General features: G+C 42.4%; 1 protein-coding gene across 5 annotated transcripts in view; it reads left to right on the forward strand.

Moving 5' to 3' along the window:
* LOC144944335 (IQ motif and SEC7 domain-containing protein 1-like) overlaps nucleotides 1-26,530 on the forward strand; it is a 289,601-nt gene that overhangs the window by 179,598 nt on the left and 83,473 nt on the right. The window contains exon 1 of one of the 5 annotated variants that reach the window (XM_078872425.1): nucleotides 16,645-16,673. The exons of the other annotated variants lie outside the window; for them this stretch is intronic. Coding sequence (XP_078728551.1) covers nucleotides 16,663-16,673 — 11 coding nt within the window. The 5' untranslated portion in view covers nucleotides 16,645-16,662. Of the gene's footprint in view, nucleotides 1-16,644; nucleotides 16,674-26,530 lie in introns of those variants that run through there. 5 annotated transcript variants of the gene reach the window in all.

Raw genomic sequence — 26,530 nt, forward strand, 5'->3', positions numbered from 1 at the left:
AGTAAGTTTTGTCACGTAAACAAAACATTCCAATTCGTTACTAGTACAGCACACCAGTGTGTTGGAGAGTAAACCCACACCATTTACAATTCGAGTACGACGTTTCGCCAGAAATAACAAACTAGCATCATCCAAAACTTCCATCATGGATAATATTGGTCGCGAAAGCCTACCTGTTAAATTACGTGGGTACTCAAATAATAGAAGCTGTACACCTTCCAGCAAAGACACAAATGTGAACACACAGAAGGGCTGTCCAGTTTTGTATATATAATTATACATATTTTACCACAGCCAAGCATTAAAGGTAATGCAATGGCAATGAACATTTTCATAAAGTTCACGATAGCATGCATTGAATCATCCCAATCAATGAATAATACTGCAAGAAGCATGACATTGTGTTGGCTCAAGCCTGTCGTTCACTTGTCGGTTGACATTGTAGCCCTGAAGTTGACCAGGTAAATCATTCTCACTTTTTTTAATCCCTCATCTCCAGTTCCCTCGTGGGTAACAATGGAGGCAGAACAAATGCAGTCTCATAATCCCTTTACAAGCGTTTTGCCACCTGTCCATACAATTTCACTTCATTTCCACTAATCACGTTGGCGCTGGGCCATACGAGCAAATGTGGTGACGCAAGGTTTTTTTTTTTACCGCGTACATAAATTGTGCGACTTGTCCGAATACTGATGCCCGTATAGTTAAAGCTTCAAGTGCTCGGTTACCCAGGCTCGCTCAGATTTGCAATGTGCCAGCTGATGTCACCTTGAACTGTGAACTGTGATATAATTGCGCTTTAATGGGCATGTTTGTTTAACTTGCACACTCGTGTGCTTTTAAGCGACAGCGATGGCTACATGTAATCACGCTTCGTGCCCTGATGAGGGTTGGTAACCCTTCAAAACCCCCCAGCTTACAGCACAGACATTGTACCGAGACATCCTTTAACAAGTCCATCGCCACACCACACGCTTAAGACGATCTCCCCAGATGCATCAATGCCCGTTATGATGTTGCATAATTCCAACCAGGAAGCACACTCAGAAAATAATGGACGATGCAAATCAAAATTCACAGTGCTGCACCAACAACTACTTGGTATTCTGCCTGATGAGAGGAAGCAGTAATGCTGTAATAGTTTTCACTTCCAGCTATACATACAACAGCATACTCATCCTCGGTCACAATTGATTAGCCATGTTGTTGCAATCGTCACATAGAGCAATGTGCTCATGAATATAGCAGTATTACTACCATATTCTCTGGCGAGATGTTATCTCCCTCACCTGCTAAGCAGGAGGTCGTGGGTATCGATCCCAACTCTTACGATGCCTGTATGTTTAAAGTTTGCGTGTCTCTCTCCCCGTGGTCGCGTGGATTTTTTTCCGGGTTCTCCGGTTTTTCCCTTCACATTTATAAACAATGTGTTTAGAGTATTTGGCTGATATACATTTCCACGTGATAAGCCACTTCGTCGAGGTATCATTTGTGGCCAGGTCGTTTCTGAAAAAGAGCTGAATATCTCGGTGGGCTTCACCTTGTAAAATAGACACATTTTTACGAGTTTACTCACGAACTTTTTCCTGTATTCGAACGCAAATTTAAGGGTTTGTCTTATAGTCTGGACGGTGCATCCCTGTATGTGTGTGACTGGATTGGTGGAAGTTAATTAACATCTGGCATAAGTTCGGGGCCCTTCGTAATTTCTGGGAGATTTTATGCAATCCAGAGAAATATAGTACGAAAAACGTAATATATGTAAATGCGCGCAGACATTTAAAACTATAGACGCAGCAAAAACGACCCTTCCAGTAGATGTCACCCAAGAGGTGCAATTACGTTACATTCGCGCACCCGTTCGTCACATACCTTTATTATCAACGACTTCTCGTGATTCCACCTACATTTCAGCTGTCCACTTTACTCTGACAACACTGTGACGTCTAGACACACGTTTATTTCACTGCTATCATTATACCCAGGCCACGTAACAGCCTTGCTTTGCCATTGCACACACAGACCATCAGTGAGAGTGACATCTAACATCACATTTTAGTTGAATGTTTTAGAACGTCAAAAATATATATTGCATTTTTAAATACTGTCATATGAACGGGTATATATTTTTCGGAAAGTCTTTGTGCCGCCTAATTGATTTGACACCCAACTCAATTAATAATCAGTCGCTGGTAGTAGCGTAAGGAGAACGTGATTGGCGGCTTTCATTTGATAAATTACGTTAACATTTGTTAACGCTCAAGCTCAAGGACAACGGTGATCATTCATTTGATTAATACTTTACCACCGTGACAAATTTGCTGCCGGTTATATATGCAAGGTCACACTGCTGCGGGCGCTGGCAAGCGAGGGTAGTGTGTGAGCGACTTGCGGTGACAAGCACAGCGTGCAAATCAGCCTCCGACATTAAGTCGTTCGTCTCAAGTGTCCAACGCCAGAAAATACAATCCGGCCAAAGCTGGCCGCTCTTTGCAGTACGTTAACAACCGAAATACCCTGCTGGTTTTTGTATATGTGTGTGTGTTCTTTTAAGGCCGATTATCGCCTCGATTTGTTCAATTAAATGTATACACGAAAAATGACGTGCGGCCATTGCAGATTTGTATTCGAAGCACATTCCTGCGGAGGGAGCTGGTAGTAACGTTGGGTTGCTCGGTCAATGGCCAGGGTCAACGGCGGCGTGGTGTATTCCGCAAATATGGCCGACTGTGAGGGCGGGCACAAGCCGGTGTGAGTAGGTTAAACGTTGAGTTTTATAAGGGCACCACGGGGTGACCAGCTCCTCCCTACCCAGCCCCACCCAGCCCCTCCCCACCAACCCCACCCTGCCCCTCTACCTCCCTCTCCTCCCAACCCAGCCCCACCCTCCGCACCCAGCCCCTCCCCACCCAGCCCCTCCCTCCCCACCCAACCCCTCCCTGCACGACGGACGGACACAATAATCCCCTGTGGGCTGGTGGAACCAGGAGGTTCCTACCAGTAAAATCTTTGTTGCACAAAAAAGTACGAATAAATGTGTAATATTACACAGTTAAGATCATTGACCGTGTAATTATTAATTATCATGTTTATGTTATATTTAATGGGTAGGGCTGTTAAGAGATCATTGGTGACTTGGACGTGAACTTGCTGTCAGATAATCAGCATATTTTATTTATTTGCACCATGTCATATGCTTTATCAGTCTCGTGGGATACAAGTCTCATGATTGGGCCCCATCTGTCTCAGATTAAAGCTATATCTTCCAATGTATTACGCTATAGTACTTCTTAATATATGGATTCGGGCTATTGATGGCTTTACGCGTTTTTATAAATATAGTAAAGACACTATGTCGTGGTAGGGTGCTGGGGAGCAGTGGTGGAGTGGTTAAATTCCCGGTCATGGTTACCAACAGTGAAGAAGAGTGACAGAGTCTTGGGCACGCCACGACACCCAACCTACACTGCCCTTCGTGGTTTCGGCAAAACAATTCCCCCAGTGGATTGTCAAACGGCTGTAAAAAAGAAATACACGTGTCTTTTATTGTTTACACCATAGGCAGCGGATCGCTGAGACTAACAGAGCGCCGCTCACCTATTTACCAGCTCGACAGTAAATTCCGCTCAGAGCCGACCGCGGCGAGAGAGCAGCTGGCAGAGCACGTGGTTACCGCAAGGCAGAGCACGTGGTTACCGCTGGCAGAGCACGTGGTCGATCGACGCGGTCGGTGAGACCGCTTGCGCCCTTGGGTGTGTCGTGGTACCACGTGCTTTGCTCCTGGAAACCTTGCACTCTCTTATTTTTGGACATTCATTTTGCAAAAAAAATTATTACGTTTATTACCCTTATTTAAATATTTATTTCTGCCCCTTCCACATTTTATTTCACCCCCCCCCCCCCCCAATATATGTTTACAACCACTTGCTGTAGTATATGTCGGTTGTGGCATTCTATTCCATTGTTAGAAAATGCACATGAGATTTGTCGTATATTTGCAGAATGGAATTTGATTATTTAAATACGCATTATACCTACGTGGAGTTATTTTTTTTACCAGCCTTCCCAGAGACTGCTTCATGTAATATTGACATTTTAAATGAAGTTGGGACTGCAAATGGAATTCAAAGCTGCCATTTCCGTTTTTGCCGCATTAATAGTTCTTACATTCAGCATCATTGCATCTAAACATAAAATGGCACACTTAAATAGCTCTTGTTTTTTCATTATCGTACAGCAGAGTATAGCGAAGCAAGTTGTAACCATTTGTATCCCTCTAAAGGCGCATATTCATGAATTTGAAATAACTCTGCAGTAGTGCACGTCTTATATAATAACTTTCCCTGTTGCTCTTCAGCTAGATTATGACAAATCTTCAATTCACTCTTGCCAGTTACATGCGCGTGTATTTTACATGTAAACTTTGTAACTGAGGTGGCTGGGTTGCCCAGGGCACTGTTATACAGTTTCCACACTTGCTACTAAATTAATTGTCACGATTCAATGAAACGACCCATTTCTATAATGGTAGATTTTTACCCTTTTAACTGGTACAAAACTGACACCTTTATTCAAGGCATCATGTTTGCAATGTCCACAACACAAGTAGTCAATAAAGCAAACAAAAAGAAGCAACTCTTTTATATTATATTTTATTATATTTTGCCACTGGTAAAAGAGATCTCATAGTGTAAATGTTTACCCCGAACTCTCAATACTCTGATATTGCACTGTTTTTGAGTTGTACGCCTTCTGGTGTCATCTGGCCCTACACCAATGGGGACTAGGCTCTAAAGAAAGCCGTCTCGGGTGTGGGCCAATCAACTTCAAGGACAGTGCATATTATTATCCTTATCAGAGTTGCTTCTTTTTGTTTGCTTTATTGACTACTTGTATTGTGGTCATTGCAAACATGATGCCTTGAATAAAGGTGTCAGTTTTGTACCAGTTAAAAGGGTAAAAACCTACCATTATATTTTGCCACTGGTAAAAGAGATCTCATAGTGTGACCCATTTCTATGTTCGTGCTGCATCGGTTAGCACAGTGGACTTGCAATGCAGATGTCGCTGGTGCGCCGCTAAGTAGTTGTGCATAAACAGGTCTGTTGAAGCGATTCTCTTCTCCGACGTCATATTCTGAGAACATTGGCCGACATAGGCTGGTGCATACATGTCCATTCAGAGATGTTCACTGAGGGAGAACGCGAGCACTCACCAAAGATATATTGCAGCGCAAACCGTGAAAACCTAATAAGTATTTTATTTGTTGCCACGCCCAGGAATTAAACCACTTTTAATATCTCTACATACGCATACATTTGTCTAATGACCTGACGCCAAAAGCACAATCGCAATGTTATTATACTCCTATTCGAAATAATCTACGCCTCAGGTTTCCTGGCTGGCTGGGTTCCTTTGCACCCCAAAAATAATGCTATTGTTAGTGGCTGTGAGCCGTTGCCACCATAATTAGCTGGGTAACTGGCTAAACGGCATTTGCAATGTAACAAATAAACATTAAAATACATTTAAATGGTGGAAGCAAAAGATCGGAAAGCCATATAATCGATAGTGACACCGAAGAGATGGCAGTAGCGTTTACAGAAGACAGACATGGTTCTCTGGAAATTGCTCTAACCTTTAAATTTGTGCGCCTATTAATGTTAATATTTTACCAGAATATTCTTTAAATCCTAGATCTCACCGTATATATTATCTTGGCATTGTATTATATAAAAAATTAACCCGTAAAAACAACGTTTTTCACTATAAATCCTTTATATGCGTGGCGGCTAGAGTCCTCTCGTCCTCTGGCTTGAGATGGCTGCCACCTATGGGTCAGATGATTGCCTGCCACCATTAAGCAATTGGTAATTAAATATAATTTATTTATTCCTAAAAAGTGTAAAATTTTTGGAAAAAAATTTCACGAAAATTAATTGTTACGCACAACGAGTCTGTGTGCAAAATGTCAGCTCGATTGGATCACCGGAAGTGGGTTAAAAAACGAACGAAAGATTTGCACGGTCGTAAGCGCGCAAGCAAGCAAGCAAGTGAACTTAATATAAAGGATTTAAAAAGCAGATTAGCTGAACGGTATTCTTTCGTTATTCGAGAGGGATGCGTTACAGAGATGCTTGTGAATAGCAAATTTCGCGGATAATGACATTGGCCTATGAAAGCCTATCTTTTTAACGAATTACCTTTAAAAAATATGTAAATAAGCTATTAAATACATGACATTTTTCATAACACAAATAATGAATTATAATCAACATAAAGTAAATACAAAATAAATATTAAAATATTAAATAACAGTTTATAAATCATGATTTAAAGCTTTCGTGACTGCAGGGATTCATATTCTTGGTTCTTTCGGTAAAGTCACGTAGAAGGGAAATAATAAAATAATAAATATATAAAACAATAAAAATAATAGAAATATAAAACAATACGATGTTTTAAAATATTTGTATTCTTTTATTATTTCCCTTCTACGTGACTTTACCGAAAGAACCAAGAAAATAGTTTATAAATCAATTTAACTTCAATTATGATGATACTGCGCATCATGACTTGATCTCATCACTTTCTCGCATCACATTCTCTCTCATCACTTAATCTCATCAGGCTCTCTCTCTCTCTCAGTGCAGTCGTGTAGAGTTCCAGATGGGATTCACAGATAACTAAAATCGCGGACAGCGAGTTGTTGTATAACGAGGGAATGCCGTAGTGCTCCCGAGGTCCCTAAGATCTGGGGATGCAGAATTCTCTATATTCCCAGGTCGAGGTTTCGGTCTATGAGTGACCGAGATCTTTCACGTGTAGCTTCCAGGCTATGGAACGCTCTTCCACGAGATATCAACGATCTCTGACTTTGTGGACATTTTTTCTAATGTGTTTTAAAACCTATGTGTACGCTTCTGCTTATTAAACGTTTAGTTAATTTAGTACATTATTTTTTTTACTGTATTTATAATATTGTTTTATGCTGAGTGTCTGCTGCTGCTGTGTCCTGTACATTGTTTTGAGATCCTTGATTTAAAAAAACGCGACGAAAATGTTATTATTATTAAGCAAAAGAGGATTATGAGAAGAGCATGAAAACTGCATTTTATTTTCAATTGCAGAGCAACGGGGTTTGTCTACTAATTCACATTTTTTTTTACAACCAAAAATAAAATAAACCGTTTTATTTAGGCAAAGTCCCACCTTGTTTATTCTTTGGAGCAACGCTAAAGTGATCATGGCTCTTTAACATTGCATAGAGTCATTACACTTTGACGGCGGGTGTTAAAGCAATAGCTGTGTTTGTTCGCAATGGACTTTGGAGTTGTGCACCGCACGCGGCCCCCTTTCTCTGCCCAGTTAAGCTCTTAAGAGCTGTATAATGTACACGAATGGTGCCTCCGGCTGCATAATGCTGAGTCTCGCAGCCATGCCCACGATTCTTGCTGTAATAAAGACCTCCAATTATTGGCCTCTGGCACAGTGGCCAACTGTCCTAGCAGACTCACAAATTAAATCTCCCGGGGCCAAATCAGGCTTTTTTAAATCCTTTATATTAAGTTCGCTTGCTTGCTTGCTTGCGTGCTTGCGTGCTTGCTTGCTTGCTTACGACCGTGCAGATCTTTCGGTCGTTTTTTAACCCACTTCCCGTGATCAAATCGAGCTGACATTTTGCACACAGAATCGTTGTGCGAGACAATTAATGTTCGTGAAATTTTTTTTCCAAAATTTTACACTGTTTATGGAAAACAAATTAAATATTTAATTACCAATTGCTTAATACTGGCAGACAATCATCTGACCCATAGGTGGCAGCCATCTCAAGCCAGAGGACGAGAGGACTCTAGCCGCCACGCATATAAAGGATTTATAGTGAAAAACTTTGTTTTTACGGGTTATACTTGTTTTAGTTGTGCCTGTGAACATTTATTACAGGAGACAAGCTATTACATTGTATGCTTTAATTATATTTTTTTTCTGCACACATGGTGCCTTATTAAGTTAAATATGTTGCCTTATTAAGTCAAATATTTGATGTGATATGTGACGTTTCGCTCCATGCTTCTGCAAGAACTATTACTGAAGAAGCTCCTGGCATGTGGTGCGAAGTGTCGGAGACAGTTCAGTTCGAAAGCTTATGGGACACCTTTGCAGCACAACCACGACAACCTACGCAGAAGTACAATGTTTTTTTTTATATTTGCCTGAATCTGGAAGGTGCCATGCTATTTTACAAATTGTTCAAATACCTGCAGGTAATGTATATGAGTGCAATCCATCTTAACTACATTTTTTGATCCCTTGCTTGTGATTTTTTTGTCAGCTTGACCAACGTGCATTGAAGAGTAAACGCTGTGTTATCCAATTGATTCTTACCAAATTTGTGGTCTCCCAGGATGAAGTTTATAGACAGTTGAAATAGCCTTGGGTTTATAGGCAATTTAATTGGTCATCTGTACCCTGTGATAGTAGCTCTTGGGTAAACTGAAATTCAAATTAATGCCAAGCAGGGGCTCGGTTGCGAGTGTTTTACAAGCATGAATTGTTTCTGGTGCTTGTTTGTTAGATTACAGATGCACTGAGACCCATTACTTGCTAATGCTGTAATTAATTACTTTTGCCTTGCCGTACCTAATACTGGAAAACGATTGTCTTATCCCTAGTACTGGAAAACCATATTTAACGAAGGTATTACAATTACATTAAATCTGCGCAACTTCTGGCCACCGACTCAATACCGAGCCTGCTGCTTGTGCTCAACTTTATATTTAAAGGTTTTAGTCAGGCATAAACAACATCCTACCTCCTCGTGGTGCCGGATGGCAATGCTGTGGTGGGCAATGCCATGGGGAGAGGGTTAATTTAGATTGGCCTATCCCTTCATGGCGGTTGTAACCACCACAGTGGCCAAATGGGGGCTCTGGATGGGTGCGAGGGGCTGGTAACCCCTCCACCTTCAATAACTACCATCAAACTACGATTATAAAAATTAATTAAGCTTATGCCGGAGGCCCCAGGGGACAGACGGTTATGACGTTTCCTGGCCAAACCCCATTTGGTGGAGCCAGGAGACTGAATCTTTACTCTCAGGGCTCCTCCAGAAGCAACAAAAAGCTACTACGGATGGCCACGTGGAATGTTCGAACGCTCACTGCGGAGGAGAGGCTGCCACTCCTATGTCAGGAGCCGGACCGGTACTGCCTGGATCTCTGCGGTATTCAGGAGGTCCGGTGGACTGGCTCTGTCTCCTGCCACTATGAGGGTGGACAGTTCTCTACTTGGGGCAGGTTACTGCCAAACAACAGGGAGTGGCTCTTCTTTTGATCAAAATAATGAAGGGGGCGTGGGAGCATGGCAGTGAAGTGTGGGAAGCTGTAAGCCCCAGGCTACTTTGGGCTCGCCTTACCATCAACCAGAGGTGAGGAGTGGTGGTCGTGGTTACTTATGCCCCCACTGAAGACGAACATCCGTGGAGGGATGCAGGCAAGGCCGATGGGTCAGATGCCTTCTATGACGTCCTGTCACAGGTTCTGGCTAAAGTGGCCCCTCGGGATAGAGTCATCTTGTTAGGTGACTTCAATACCCAAATTGGTCATGATGCTTACACCTGGTCTGGAGTGATTGGAAGGCATGGGCCAGATCAGTTCAATAACAATGGCAGGAGGCTGCTAGATTTTTGTGCAGCCCACGGGCTTGTAATCAGCATCGGCAAATCCACACAACATCATGGATGCATGCCGGGTCTAAGCAAGACCATCTAATGGACTACATAGTGATGGAACAGTGGATGCGGGTCTATATCCTTTACACTAGGATCTACCGTGTCCACTGACCATCGACTTGTCATCTGTAAGATGCCCCTGCCATTCTTCCACTCCGGTGGTGGGTGTACACCCAGGACCCAATTCAAACCCATAGTAGCATGGTCTCAGCAAGCTAATGAAAGTTGCAAGCGATAATTTCATCATCACTTGCAGCTGGGGTTGGCATCGTCCCTCACTCCTCCTGATGTCGAGGGGAAATGGGTGAGGTGTAGGACTGTGGCTCATGCAGCTTTGGGTACACGGTCCAGACCTGCCCAGAGACCCTGGCTGACAGAGGAGGTGTTCAGGCTGGCTGAGAAGAAGCGACATGTCCTACACTCATCGTTTACAGCATCCCATATCAGAGAATGAGGAGGCTTACCGCAGCCTTCGCTCGGAGGTTCGGAGAGCCATGAGGTGCTGCAAGTATGGGTGGTGGTCGCGGGTTGCTTAGGAGATGGACTCTTCCTCAATGGCCCGTAATCACCAATCGCTCTTTTAACTCCATCAAAAAAGTAACCTGCAGCGCCACACTTATTACCATCATTAGGGAAAAAACAGTGATCCAATCTCCGACCCCCAGGAACAGGTTCACAGATGTTCTGATTATTTCTGTCAGGTCCTGGGGGAGGGGAAATCCCTCAGCCTGGAAAACATCATGGAACAAAGTGGGGATGACCCTGCTGAGGCTGCGGCGCCACAAATATTGGAAGAGGAAGTCACCCCCTGTGAGTGGCTGGCTGAGGTGCCATCTGTTGTGGAAGTACTGAAGGTGATCCGGAGTCTGAGACCAGCAAAGGCACCGGGCAGAGATGATCTCCCAAGTGAAATGCTGAGGGAGGGTGGCGTTTGTACACAGACTGCCCTACATGACATCATAACAACAGTCTGGACCACTGGATGGGTTCCGCAAGATTGGAAGGATACCCTGGTGATCACTCTCTTTAAAAAGGGAGACCGCACAGACTTTAACAACTACAGGGGCATCTCACTCCTCAGTGTGCCGGGAAAGGTCCTGGCAAGGATTATTCAACATCGCCTTTCCAGGCACGCTGAGGAGAGGCTTTTGGAGCCCCAATGCGGTTTCAGGAAAGGGCGGTCCTGCACAGATGCCATATTTTATTTCCGTCTGCTACAGCAGACGTGTAGGGAATTCCAACAAGACCTACATCTCTGCTATATTGACCTGGTCACGGCCTATGATACCATCAGTAGGCCTGGGCTCTGGGTTGTTCTTCGTGCTTTCGGAGTCCTTAACCCTCTCCTCAAGATCATTAAGGACCTTCATGATGGTGAGCGGGCCCGGGTGAAACTATGTGGCTGGGAGTCGGAGCCATTCCCTGTTCACCTTGGGGTGCGACAGGGATATCCTCTGGCTCCCACATTATTTAGCACATATTTCCACCACGTAGTTCGTGAAGCCTTCAATAGCTGTACTGGAGGAATTTCCATCTTGGTGAGACACAATGGGAGGCTGATCGATGCCCGGGTGCGGTTAAGGGATGGCTCCCTATTGCTCAATCATGTTCGGTATGCCGATGATCTGATAATTGCTGCTCACTCAGAAGAGAAGTTGGAGGCGCTGCTGCTGAACCTGGAGCTTGCCACTAAGAGGTGGGACCTTACCATCAGCCCCACCAAAACTAAGCACCTTCCTGGGTATTTTGTATCATCGGACACTCCACCCCCACAACTCCCAACTGGTGATGGGGTAGTTGTGGAGAGAGTGGAGAGTTTCTCATACCTCGGCAGTGTACTCATGACTATATTCTTAGGTTTTTTCGGTAAAGTCACGTAACTTTACCGAAAAAACCTAAGAATATGATTCCTTGCAGTCACGAAAGCTTCAAATCTAGAATTACTCATGACTACCTCCGGTTTGACAGCAAAGGTCTCACTCCGAATAAGTCAAGCGGCATTATCTTTTCATCGGTTGCATAACGTTGTGTGGAAGCTAACTGGTCTGTCGCTCTGCACGAAGCTTCAGGTCTTCTCGGCCACGGTCATTCCCTTCCTTCTCTACGCTTGCGAAACGTGGACCCCCTGATGGAACATCTTCACCAGTAAGAAACATTTAGGCTGGCCTGCCTACGATCCATCCTGGGTGTAACCAGGCTGGATTGTGTGAGCAGCTCACAAATCCTTGAAAGATTTGGAAAAAGTCCCATCAGTGAGCTCCTCCGGCAGGCAAGGCTGCGTTGGCTGGGTTATGTAGCCCGCATGCCCAGCCACCGCATGCCTAAACAGCTTTTGTTCGGCCGGATCGAGGGGGATAAACAGGCGCGGCACGGGCTAGGGAGGAGATGGAGTGATGTGGTACAAGAGGATGTGGAGCTGAGTTGACTTGCTAATGACTGGTACCAGCGGTGTCAAGATCGGCCTCTGTGGAGGAAGCTCGTGAAGGACGCTACTGGGCAGTTGGAGGCAGTCGCCTTCCAACTAAAACGGAGGGCGGAGGAGCGACGCTCACAACAATGAGCGGAGCGCCTTGTGGCTAAAGCACAGCAAGTTGGCACAGTAGAGGGCACAGGTGGTGCATCAGCCAGTCATCTCAGTCAGTCGATCCGTGGCACCTGGGTCTGCCCTGTGACCTCCTGCCAGTGGGCATTCGACACTTCACGTGGCCTCAACGTGCACATAGCCTGGTGCAAGCGTCGTGGTGACGTCACCGCCACTTAGTGGCGAATGGCAGTTGTTATTTAAAGGTTCCGTCATCGCCATGAGCGGCATTTATGTGACCTTGTGGAAGGGAGGAAATTGCAAACTTAAAAAATACCATGAATTTCGTCAAAACTGCTGAGGGTGGCTCTTGCGCGAGGGGGGCGGGTCAACGACACCCATGGTGTCTGCCAGAGACTAATAGAATAAGACGTGCCTGCAGGCATGGGAGCGCTTCGTCACTTCAAGTCCACGATTTCACTTTCATTTGCATGTAAAAGAAAGTATTTACAGCAGTCTCCTGCTGTAACCTTCAGAGGATATTGGTGCTGAAGGAACGAATGGCTAGGTATTCCACCTGCTTCTTCACCTGTGAACTCCGTTGGATGTTCTAAATTAGGCCAAACGATGGCTTTTCATCTTCCTTGACTGGTAAACCCTCGGGTATTTTGGTATTCTATTAAAATTTTTTTGTGGTTTTCGACACTTATTAATTCATTTTTTCTGACAGTTTTGAGTCTGTGTCTGGTGCATTTTTTGTTTAATTTTAGGTTATGTCAGTGGCTGCATGCCTGGTGCAAAGTCGAATCCCAGCGCTGGGGAAATTAAAATGCAAGCGGCCAGGGTCTCTGCCGCAAATGCCTTCTCGTATAAGACGAAGAAACATATCCCTGGTCACACTTCTCACAATGTTCCTCGGGGTCTCCGAGTTTAAGTCCTCTGTCATAAAATCCAATTAATATGATGCGTGCGATTGCTTCTACCATTTTTATAGATCCAAATTTTAATTTTTACCACACACACACACTCTTACCAGCACCTGCCCCTACCCCATAAAGACAAGGTCACCCTTGCAGAAGAAACGCAAGAAAAAGGCGACTTTCATTCCCAGTGCAACCCAACCACAATGGCTTGCATAATGAAGGTGAATTTTACAAAGATATCGCTGGGGAAGGAACAGCACCAGGCAGGCATAATTAAGAATGCTTTATTCGATAAGCATCACAAAGATGCCACTCACATTTGATGTTCTTCCCACCTTAAATTAAGGGCTGAAGACTGTGCAGTACGAGTCAAGCCCGGTGGTTTCTCTGAGCAGTTTGTTATTCTCGGTGCGCGCCGTGGCTGAAACAATCCGGGTGGGAAAAAAACCTGCGTCGTTTTAACACGCCGTGCCGTGGACCAATTTGACTTGGAGTGTCCAAGCCGCATGTGCTGTCCTAACACACCCTCGGGGTAAAATTCCTACCTCATTAATCAATGAAGAAATTTGTACAAACTTAAACAGTTAAAAACCGTGGTAGATTCCTTTCTAACGAATTAGCGACAAAGCAGTGCCGTGTGTCTATGACCAAATCAGCCGGAATGCGCCCCCATCTCATCGCGTCTCGGAAGCTGAGCTGGGTTGAGTGTGTGGATCGTGCTTGGAAGGTTGAACGTCGTGCCGAACGGGTTGCTATAGGCTATGGGACGTGCAGCAAAATCCATCGTTCTGTACTTTTATGCCCCCCCCCCCCCCCGTCTTAAGTTACCCATCTTCACCAACGGGCAGTGACCAGCATGGTGAAGCAGTCAAATAAGCACGACCACCCGCATGGCTTAGGTCAGGGGTCGGCAACCAAAATAACAAGAAGAGCCATTTCTTTCCAATTCGGTACAAAATTCAGTATTTCAGTTCCGCAATGCATCTATGTACATACGTACATATCGTCAAGAAGCAGCCCGTAAAGAGCCGCATGCGGCTCCGGAGCCGTAGGTTGCCGACCCCTGGCTTAGGTAGTCCCTCATCCAGCAGTGGATTGACAAAATTGCTCTGCATATAAACGTTTACTTTAGTGCTCTGTAACTTTCTTGTTTTCTGTTGGGGATAAAGGACTGAATTGAACATGCATTCTACTATTTACCAAAGTGTTCATTGAGCATCTGCCAGAGCCTAACTGCACGTACTTGCATGCGTGGCTATATGGATAGAAAAAAAATAACAACGATAAATGTGAAACTTCAGCTGATACGTTATTTTAATTACTTTTTTTTGCTGAAGATGTTTGTGTAGACATTGCTACATTATTTCCTTAGGGTACAAGTACATCGTTATTATTTATGCCTTAAACATGCATACTACATAATAATAATGAAATACATTTACAGTACAATCATTGCTGGGGGAAGGCTTCCCCACAACTTTAGGCCATGGGGGTTGTTTACCCTTACAGGACGGCTGCTTGCGTTGTGGCCGAAACGTCGTGAGAATTGTTTTATTTTTATCATTTTATTATTTCCCTTCTACGTGACTTTACCGAAAGAACCAAGAAGAGGACTTTATTTCTCTGGTCAGTCCAGATTGGTGCAGGTTCGGCTCAGAACCGCTCGCCGCTGATGTTAGCCGTGGCCAGGAATCAAACTCGGGATGGCTGGGTTCAGAGGCACAGCGCATGCTAAATACTGCATCACCGCTCCAATCCCTACCCAATAAATATAACCCGCATGATCAATTAAAATAAATAACATAACTATAAATGAGTAATGTTCCTTGAATCTAAAGCTGTTCCTTGCCATAAAAACACATACACTCGAGAGGGAAAATATTATTTTAATATAAGTAAATACAGTATTCTGTTCTTTTGTCTAACACCAGGGAGCTATCGTTGTGCAGTATTAGGAAGGACTTGAATTTGAGTACATATTTAAAGTATAAGAAATGTGTACAATTTGAATCCAATAGATACCTGTTTCAGGATGGTGTCTCTAACTGTGTGCTAGATCTAAAGTATCTCTAGTTCTGTCGGCTCAAAATCGACTGCCACGTTTTTTAAATGATCGCTTATTGCCACCTGATATTAACATGGAATTAAACTGCAAAGGTTTGCAGTGTTGTGCTGTAAACACTTGAATCACAGTCATGATATATATCTCATGGAACTAGAATAACAAAGACGATCAAAATGACTATCTGATGTGTTTTTCAGGTGATGTGACGTGCTATTCAGCATGATGTACGACGTTTTGCTCTGCCTGCCAAGGGGTTATTCAGGAACTGGTGTGAGCTTATTCAGTAAACATCCTGTAGAAGCTCCCTACATGCGGAGTGGAACGTCAGACATCATGCTCAACAACAGGCGATCCAACCCAAAACACATCGGAAAGCTATTTACCTGAATTTAGTATCAAAAGCATTATTTTTCGAGGATATTCAGTGATTGATATAGATGGTATGTTTTTGTTACAGTAAATACAAATCATTTGTTAAACACAATAATCGTGTGATGAGACAACTTTGCAGACCATGGAGCTGGTGACCAATTCATATTTTATAACTCCCCAAAAATTCAATACAATTGTGGCTATATTAGTACAATTTTGGATGCCACGGCAAATTCAGGATGCAATTACACCCATGGCAAGGTATGTTTTAATGCCAAAATGTATTATGTCCTGATAAGGATAGACTTTGGCAGCAGTATGCTAGATAAGAGAACATTAATTTTTCATCAGCAGCAGCAGGAGCACTAACGAGAGAGAGAGATAGAGAAAAAGCATAAAGAATAGAATGCCTGTGCTTATTTTATGCCCGGCTTGGTTGATTTCTCTGCGGGTCCAGAGAGCATTATTACGAGGCTGGATGAATACGGATCACTCCCCCGAGACGCAACTTGGCACTCGGCTCTTCCAAAATGAGACCGCGGGAAAAACAAAAAAAACGGGGGGACGACTTCATTGACGTGGCAATGTCACTTCCTCCCTCTCCCTTTCACAGTTGAGCGGTCGAGTGTTTAAGAGGCGTCGTTGGGTGGCGGCGGCCAAGGAGTTAGTGGCCGGGCTCCTGTGCAGCGGGGTGTGGTTGAGAGATTGTCCCCGTTGAGTGCACACGTGAGCCGGCCTGCGAACGCGTCGCTTGTTGCTCCGCGTGGCGCCGTGTGAGTCGGGGTTGGGTGGGTGTGCGCCTTGACATCGGCGGTCGGCGTAGTCACGAGAGCAGGCTGAAGGTTTAAGGTAAAAGCCGGGAAGCAGGGCGTTAGCCACGGATGCGTGTTTTTTTTTCGGAATTGTTGCGTGCAAACAAATACATTTAGATATAATGCCGATGGGTCACGTAGGGTCCCAGTCGTGCAGAGGAGGGATCTAGATTATGTGGAGATTTAAAGCTCTTTGCCTGGATTACTGGCACATGCTCTGCTCTCATCCCAACAGCGCGATGCTACGAAGGTAGGCAATCCTGCACCGTTGTAACGTGATGAATTGATTGTGCGTTGATCGTTGCATCACTGCCACTGTACAGACGTTTCTTACGTGCGACGGGTTGCGTTAGACAAATGCGTTCGGCAAGAAAGAATGTTTGTGCAGATTGGAATTGTTGGTGTTGTGAGTTATTGTGGAGGAGTACATTTGGACAGATTAAGCGCGTGTCCATGTAGCCTTTGTTCATTTATCAACAGCATATATTTGTCAACTTTTCGCAATTGAAAATCAAACACAAGCTGCCGTTGGATGTATTGAAAGCAAAAGGGTTTCAGCTGAAAATTAAACAATGACTCTTTGTGGAGGACAATATGCATAGAAAATGTAGATTTGTAGGTAACAATCGTATAACATTCTGTTTCTTTGCAAGTACCAGTAAATTCAATCTGACATGTTTGAAGAAAGGCATAAGACTGATGAAAGATGTTTAGATGCTCATACAGTGTCATTTTTGGTACAGCAATATCTCTATGAATGTATGCTTGGAGTATAATCCATATGAAAAACCCTTTCCGAATGACAATTGACACTGGAGCAAATTAAAACAATTGTGTAATTTTCTAGTTTATACACAAGCATATAAATATCAGGGGCAAATCATATGCATATACACACTGAGAGTTTGCACATGATGGAGATTTGTCATGTAAAAAAATTCTCTGTGAGAAATAAGTAAATATTTTCTTTTTATTATGACCAACAATTTCCAAAATAGCTTTCCAAATCTTTTTTTACGTGATACAGAGCTGCAATAAAAAGAAACATAATCAGTATTCAAGACGCAATCCTCCAAGAGCACTAATTACAAATTCTGACTGCAGCCTCCGTATGAAATAGAATATCAGGGTCATAACCAGACTTTTTTTTTGAACCTCCTGCTCTAAGCTTTGCAAGTAGGGCCTCTTATCTGCAAGAGGAAATATCCATGTCACGATGGAAATTCAATAATGCAGCTGGCGCAATGTGAAAGACTCACGTCTTGTCAGGGCTCCTCTTCCGTGTACAGTACGGCAATTCTTCTTTGTTTCACAGCAGGCAGCTTGGGACCGGCAAAGCAATAGCTCGTTTGGGGGGTAATTATAGAAGCCCCAAACGAATAAAACTAAATTATTCAAGAAAAGTGAGACTTGTAACAATACGTTTGAGGGGCATAAGGCAGATTATTTTCATTGTTAAAACAGCAGACTGCCTTAACAATACAAACTTTGCTGATGAAAGAATCACAAATTTTTTTTGCATTTCCCTTTCCAATTGCTGCTTGAAAATACACCACAGGACTCGCTCAAATGTCGTCAGATTTCCTTTACAGCCACTGAGCCATTCATAGGGAATTTCTCATTTATTTGTTAAGGGTGCGTCTATTCATAAGGCAACTAGTATTGACCCTCCCCCAAAAGTGGTACTGATTTTATCGACCCGAGAGGGACGATGGGCTGAGTCAACCCCCACCCAGGATTTTAACTTGCAACCTTTCCGATTTCAAGCCACGCAGTCTAGTCTGACTGGATCTAGAATCACTGTATGGCCTTATATTGAGCCACGTATTATTTATACACAATATAGTTACAACTTAATCATTGCCCGATTTATATTGCCTATAACAAGGTTTCTTATATAATGTTTGAGTGTTGACACAGCCCAGAGTTGATACGAAAATAAATGGATAACCTCTTCACGAGGAAGTCAACAGTGGTTTGCCCAGTGTGGTTGATGCCACCCTCACCATAGGAATGTGGAATTTCCATCACTGGCTCAAGGCTGTTCAAAGGAGATGAGCATCGCCTCAACACTCATTTGAGGACAACACTTTGAATAAATAGGAAATAATATAAAATATATAACGACATGGCGATATATGTTCTGAGATATTCCTATCTTACTCAATGGTAGGATGTAACGTGGATACGTAGGTTTTTTTGTCATCTGCAAGTAAAGGTCAAATTTGTATTCAATTACTAGTAAAACAGATTTAACTTATACATCTGGCCAGGGTAAATGACTCCTGTAACAATGTATTTCTATGGATTTTGTAATTAAATCGGCACGTACACTAGAAGCTACCATGAATGTAATGTATGTTGACCTTCTTTCACACCATACGTAGACAATCATGCTAATCGGAGGTGCGGGAGAAGGGCAATACACTTCACACAAGAAACACATGTGAAGCAGTGTGTGGCACAATTGTAATTATCTATGATGCATCTTGTACATATGGAGCTGATTACATATTCTCACTCCCCCTGAACTATGCCCCGAAGCGATCAGAGGATGTTTAATGCGTGGGTAAAATTCACATAAAAGCTACATGAATTTTGTTTGGCGTCTGCTTGTGAATGTTAAAAAGCAACGGGAAACGTGTTTTGAAAATCAGCGCTAATGCCGACGATAAAAGCGAGTATTTAAATGAGTTTACACATAATTAGAAATTTATCCAATTTCAAGCGGCTTATCATGCCAATGTTTATGGCTTCGGTTCGCGTGGCTGCTTGCGTTTGTATTTGGCAGGAGGAGCGGGTGAGGCAGTCATTTGCATGGCAGAGTGAACACGGAAGTGATAAACTTGACAATAAGCTGCTTGCCATGAAGCTGACAATTACTTATAGTGAAAATTATTGGACATTGTTGTATTAACATTTTAATTGTGGTGACTTAAGCAAATTACATATTTTTTTGGGGGGGGGGGTTATTATTATTTTTACATGTTTAATGTTTGAAATGCCTCGAGGAGTATACGTTAAAATTTAAGATACTGCACAGGCAGTGGTGCACAACACACAAGATAGAATAAGAAAAAAACAACCACATTCATTTTTAACGCTGCCTTATAACAGCGAATTGAATCTGGTCCATGCGAGAAAACAAACATTAAAATTGGCCATTATATCAGCGCCTATAATCTGAACAACTTACAAATTCTATCAGAAAAAAATAATAATGAATATCAAATACCGTTAAAACTGGCTTTTGCATACTCTCAAAGGGTATTTGATTCGATGCGAGTTGATGCAGTCATCCAATTCCTCATGAATCAACTTCTTAATATAAAGCATATTGAAAAAAAATCAGAACCATTTATAAAAAATGAAACAGCTACGCTGACATTTAATGAAGAAGATAACAAATCACATATGAGAAGAGAGGATCCAGGCAAGGAGATACCATTTCATGGAGGCTATTCACAGTTACATTAGAGCATGTCTTACGAAGATTTGAGCTGAGAAACAAAGGCATGCACGTGAATTGGAGAAAGTATTAACCACCTCACACTTGCTGACGGCAATTGTCTTAGCGATCAATGATGATGAACGACAGGAAATTATAAAAAAAACATTTAACAAGAGAAAGTTGCTAAAATACACATGAGCAAAACTATGGTCACAAAGAATACTTTGCAAAGATATGCAAGAATTGTAGAAGGGGGAATAATTGACAAATAGTACAGAATATTTACAGGGTGCTTCAAAAATGTTTGAACACTTCTGAGAATTTGCAACAACACCACAAGAAATGTGCCTCTCGTGTGTTGACGATGATGGCGAACAAGTGGAGACTGACTTTTTGAAGCGAAATTTTGACTTAAAACTTTCGTGACTGCAGGAATTCATATTCTTTGGTTCTTTCGGTAAAAGTCACGTAGATAGAAAAAAGAATAATAAAAATAAAAACCACGACGTTTCGATAGCAACACAAGCGGTCATCACCAGGAAGAGGGGGTTAGCCTCTAAAGGCAAACTTTTATAAAGGTTTAAAATGGGCGTAGCCCAAGTGTCAGCAGCATGGGCGGGGCAGCTAATGTTAATGTGAGTGGTGGGCGGGGCAGCTAATGTTAATGTAAGTGGTGGGCGGGGCAGCTGATGTTAATGTGAGTGGTGGGCGGGGCAGCTAATCTTAATGTGAGTGGTGGGCGGGGCAGCTGATGTTAATGTAAGTGGTGGGCGGGGCAGCTAATGTTAATGTGAGTGGTGGGTGGGGCAGCTGATGTTAATGTGAGTGGTGGGCGGGGCAGCTGATGTTAATGTGAGTGGTGGGCGGGGCAGCTAATGTTAATGCGAGTGGTGGGCGGGGCAGCTGATGTTAATGTGAGTGGTGGGCGGGGCAGCTGATGTTAATGTGAGTGGTGGGCGGGGCAGCTAATGTTAATGCGAGTGGTGGGCGGGGCAGCTGATGTTAATCTGAGTGGTGGGCGGGGCAGCTAATGTTAATATGAGTGGTGGGCGGGGCAGCTGATGTTAATGTGAGTGGTGGGCGGGGCAGCTAATGTTAATGTAAGTGATGGTCAACGACGGCGCTGGTGGTGGGTTTCCACCAATTAAGGGGCTGCCAGGTAAAAATTAGCATGTTAATGTAAGATCGGAGAGTGGCCACCACGGCGAGCGCACTGAGGTGGCTGTGTTGGTGTGAGAAATTTGACCTGCTAATGTAAAGTCGGAGAGCCGAAAATAACAACGAACATCGGAAGGTGGCAGGATGGGAACATCCCAGCCAGTTGACATTCAATTGTTATCATGTTACAATGTATTATCCTTTTGATTGAAAGCTTTCGTGACTGCAGGGATTCATATTCTTGGTTCTTTCGGTAAAGTCACGTAGAAGGTAAATAATAAAGTAAAACATAAAAAAAATAAGAAAAAATACTTTCTTTTATTATTTCCTTTCTACGTGACTTTACCGAAAGAACCAAGAATATGAAAATGTATTATCCCTTATTTTTTACATGAAAAACGATAGTCCCATATAAATGTTTACATTTTTTAAGCACTCTGTATATGCTTCGTATAGTGATTGAATCCTGGATAGACCAGGGCTTGATGATGGTGACGATGATAACACAAACGTTCATAGTAGGCTCATATCTCAGGAAATGTCTCATCTTTAGAGACGATAGGGAACAGATAAAAAAAATAAAAGCTCGCTATGTTACTGTCTGTCACATTGCAAAGTAAATAAGAAACTACTGGTGTAGGAATGCCAATTACAAATAGAAAAAAAACTAGTCACCTTCATCATTAGTGATGCCTTACAAAAACAATAATATATAATAGGAAAAGCATTCCCCTATGAATAAGGGCCATTCTCATAAACATTAGCCTAACATGCAATTTGTTTCTGGTATAATGTCTTGTTAATGCTAAGTTTCACATGACCGAGCCACCATTACTGTATGCCCAAACATCTCAAACAAAATTAAAGTCTCTCTGTGAAATCCCAGACGGTCATTGTTAGGACCGGCTCAGCTCCTTTTACTTAGCTGAGCGGTGGTGGAGTCGTTTACACCAAATCCTAGGGTTATTCCAACACATAGAGCAAGAGCAGCGTTTAAGTCGGTGGAATGTCCTCATCTCATATCGTACAATTCAGCTCATGTTCTTATCCCAGTTAGCAAAGACATTGTATTTCATTCTCCATCACCGTCATATTTTTGGATAAGCGAGGTTAGGTACAGCCCCAGTAGCGTGACTCTCTTTATCGGAGGAGGCAGCGGCGGGGGGGGGGGAAATAATAACTCAGGGGTGGACGGCACTGTCAGTGTTATACAACCTTTAACCAAATGTTAAACGCTAAACAGAATGAGTAGTGATACGATCTGCTTTCGTCTATTGAGTGACTCATGCAGCCAGCTATGACTGCAGAGTTTGGTCGTTTATTGTGAAAATTCGGTCACAGTTCCTATGACCACTGTTTCATTGCTTTTATGGCTTTATTTTGGTGATTTTCGAAAAGTTTTTTGGTTTGGCCATGTAGTACAGAGTTAGACTGATGGTCTAATATAAGTTGTCTTGTGGTTGTTGTTGTTTTACTTGCATCCCACTGGGATTTTTGCACAGTGTTGGTGTACGGTGCTTTTTCTGCAATATTTTGCTGTCTTTTCTTGGATTTTCTGTTTGCACATAGTCACTATAAGATGTATTCTTGTTCATGTTTTTGTTTTTTGTTTGTTGCGGTTGCACCCGATTCAAGAGCCGAATGACTCACAGGGCTATACCAAATAAATTAACTTTGAACTTTGTGCTTTGTGCTTTCTGCTCGAGCTCTCGCACCCTGTGTGTACGAGGAAAGGCAGCGATATATCCATCCGCTTTAATTGCCACTGGTGTTGCATTTTGCATCGACGTTTGTTGTTACTTGATTGTGAAGAAAAAAACGAGTAGGTGGACTGAGTCCACTTCAACACCCTTCAATGTTATGGCGCTGGTCAGGTGGTGTTAAATTTAGTTCGATTTGAGGGTGGTTTGGTCATCGCCCTTACCAACCAATGCGATGGTTACACTGGTCAACACACTTTTTCTGGCATAAGGTATTCCAACGGTTTTAAGGTAATTTTGGGGTGCTGATTCCAAATCTGGCATCAGTTTTTGTCTATCGCATCAGGTTTTTGAGATATCAAATATTGCATTTTCAATAAAAACTGCAGAAGAAAAATATTAAATAATTGTGGATATCTACATAAAATGATATTATAAACACACTATCCTAAAAATACAGCACCATATTTTAACACTAAAGCAGTCACTGACTCACAACAACTTGCAATCATAAGTGACAGAGTTAATTTCTGGTAAAATCAATGAAAATGGGATATGCCGATAGCATAAAAATGATGTGATAGAGCAAATCTGAGATCAGATTTGGAATCAGCACCCTGAAATTAGTCTAAAACAGCTGCAAAAGTCCAGGCCAGAAAAAAACGTTTTTTTTTGTTGACCAGTGTTGTCCATCTGGGTTGATAAAATTACAACTTTGTGGGGAAGTCAACAGTGGTTGCCATGTGGATAGCCTCACCCGTACCATAGGAATGTGGAATGTCCACCACTGGCTGAGGGCTGTAAAACAGGAGATGGGGACCACCTCAGTGTCACCACTGTGCCACACGTCTCCTGAAAATGATGTACAATACAGACCGTACGCAACGCTTTTCAGATATATTTCAAGCTCAACCAGTCTGCCAGAGCAAAACAATGCACATGTGCATGATTTATGTGCAAAAAAATAACCGAACTCATAAATTAGATGCAGGACATGTAATTTTATATCACCATTTTGGCAGTCCATTAATTATAATGGAATTTTCTGGCGAGGACAACCACCCTGGAGATGGAGCAATGACCTCAGCTCATGTTCAAGTTATATGATTTGTGGAATAGTAGGAGCGTGGGAGGTTGCAACGACTTCATGAGGGCTTCATCCAGAAATGGATAGATTTTGACCGATGATGATGATTGAATCTGACATTTGACTCACCATTTTTAATAGTCACCGATAAGTACAGCTTTTGGAAAAAAATCTAAACGGTGTTTTTGGAGGTATTTTTCTCCAGAAAGAATGCCTTCCTGCCACACCCTACAAGAGCTAATAGAGGAATTTATTTGTACAATTGAATAGCCAAGTAGTCTATGAGCTGGCTAAACGTTGTTAGTTGACTGCAATGTCCCAGCAATTCCAATGTGCCGTATGCTTGAGACCACATGACAGTCACAAGAGTGTACCAATGTCTTGCATCACGGCCTTAGTTACATTGATAACATTGTCTGTAAATAAACAGCTAAATTTATACCTGTTTCACATTGTCATGGGCACCTGTGTTAAAAAAAAAAAACATTAAATTAATGTTAAAGGGATCTCACTCAGTTAAGTAAAGGACACCAGTCAGCCATTTATTTGTTTAAAAAATAAAGTCATCCAATTCTGGATGTCACTGTCTTATCTCCCACACTGTCAGTGAAAATGTTGTCAAGGTCAGCCAAACTCTTCATGCGATTTTCCCATTCCGACCACATGAAGCGAGATAGACAACCCATTGTAAGTTCTAAAAATGACTTCCCTTGCATTTGTGGGAGTAAAATTTTTAAAAAAAGATTGATGTTAGCCCACAAAGATGCCGAATTGTACTGAATGTTGCAATCTGAAAAGTCATTGTGAATTATGACGTTGTTTCTTTTCAGCGTGAAAAAAATATGCATTAGTTTAAGAAGATATTTACCCGAGATTTTTTGTGGATGCCAACATTTTTAAATGCTCATTAATAAGGCAAAAGCACAGGGCAAGTTGGGATGGCACAACTTGCATGCTGTCACCACACATTTAAAATGTAACTCTTTTTATAATTACATTCCATATATAAACGAGTAGACACATGTGCATCATCACGCAAATATACTAGTACAAAGGTAAAGATTCCTTATAGCGTAAATAGACTGTTGGGGCAAGTGCTGTTAGCGAGCATCTATGAACGGTAGTATTGTGCTTGAGGTGGTGGTATGGCTAGTTGACTTTATATATCAGGTGATGACGTTCACACACTGCACCAGGTACACATTTTAGGCTGAGTGGACCTAGGGGGGTCCAGGACAGGTATAGATATCACTTGCCATTGATGTTAGCCATGGCTGTAAATCAAACTCAGGTTGCTAAGTTCATAGCGCATTGTACAAACGACTGCATCATATACTTCTAGATTTGAAGCTTTCGTGACTGCAAGGATTCATATGCTTAGGTTTTTTCGGTAAAGTCACGTAGGTAAAAAATTTAAATTAATAAAAGTAAAATAAAAATAAAATATAAATCACGATGTTTCGGAGGCAACACAAGCTTCCGTCTACAGGTGGAACAGTCACAGCACGATAGCTGAAGCGTGTGTTGCCTCCGAAACGTCGTGATTTTTATTTTATTTTTATTTTACTTTTATTAATTTAAAATTTTTACCTACGTGACTTTACCGAAAAAACCTAAGAATATGCATCATATACTGTTTATCCTCGCATAAACACACTAATTGATGCCATAATGCAAAGAATAGAGGAATGTTTCAGGTTCATTGTTATTGTTGTAGACTCACAGAGCCAGACGAATGCCCAATTATCATCTCGGGGCTCGTTTTAATTCTCACCACTGAGAAAGACGATATCAAGAGTCGTACCAGAAATATGTAGCTTTTAAAATGTACACTTCAAACTCATTACATATAAAATGCCATTCTTAACAGAACAATGATAACAGTGGACACTATACCCAATGCTTCATAGGTTAAATCAAAGTCTTCTTAGCCTGGTTTTTCAAGTTTTTTAAGAGATGCTCAGATGAGTAAGTGCCCCTATATTCAAAGCTCGCTAGTTCAAAACGCAATTCCTCGCTCCAGTGCCAAGCGGTGACCTCTCTGTAGAAAAAGAGTCGCGGGAACTCCCAACCGATCAGTGCTGGGTCAGTTATGTAGGATATGGGGCAGCCTAAGTTTAGAGAAAAATATGTTTCAAACTGTCATCGTTAAGCAGTGCTCTGGAACCTATAAAGATGTTCAAAGGTAGTGGCTTTTTTTATCATCAGCCACGGTCGGCCCACTGCTGGATGAAGACTTCCCTGAACCACCACCATCTATCATGATACTTTGATGTAACAATCCAACTTGCACCTGCATAGGACCTGATTTAGCTTCATTTTAGAACGGTAGGTTTTTTAAGCTGAAGCTAAATTGATATTTTTTTTTAATTTCCCTTCTATGTGACTTTACCGAAAGAACCAAGAATATTAATCCCTGCAGTCACGAAAGCTTTAAATCGAAATTTAAAACGTACCCATTGACTTTAAAATGGACCCATACCTTTAAAGTAATAAAAGGCACAAGTAAAGGTGTAGCCCAGTATTTTATTGCTCATACCACTGTGGACAGTTGGGTCTCCACGAGAGGATATTTTAGGCCTACTCTTCCATTCTAGCCAAATGTCTTGGAAGTGATTGGTGTACCCATACTTTACGCCACCATGCTCGACCAGCCTATACTCCTGGGTGAACAGACATGGGATTATCTAAAATAATTTTCAAACTCGCAA

The sequence above is a fragment of the Lampetra fluviatilis genome, chromosome 34 (assembly GCF_964198595.1).
Source record: "Lampetra fluviatilis chromosome 34, kcLamFluv1.1, whole genome shotgun sequence".
In the NCBI taxonomy this organism is placed as follows: domain Eukaryota; kingdom Metazoa; phylum Chordata; class Hyperoartia; order Petromyzontiformes; family Petromyzontidae; genus Lampetra; species Lampetra fluviatilis.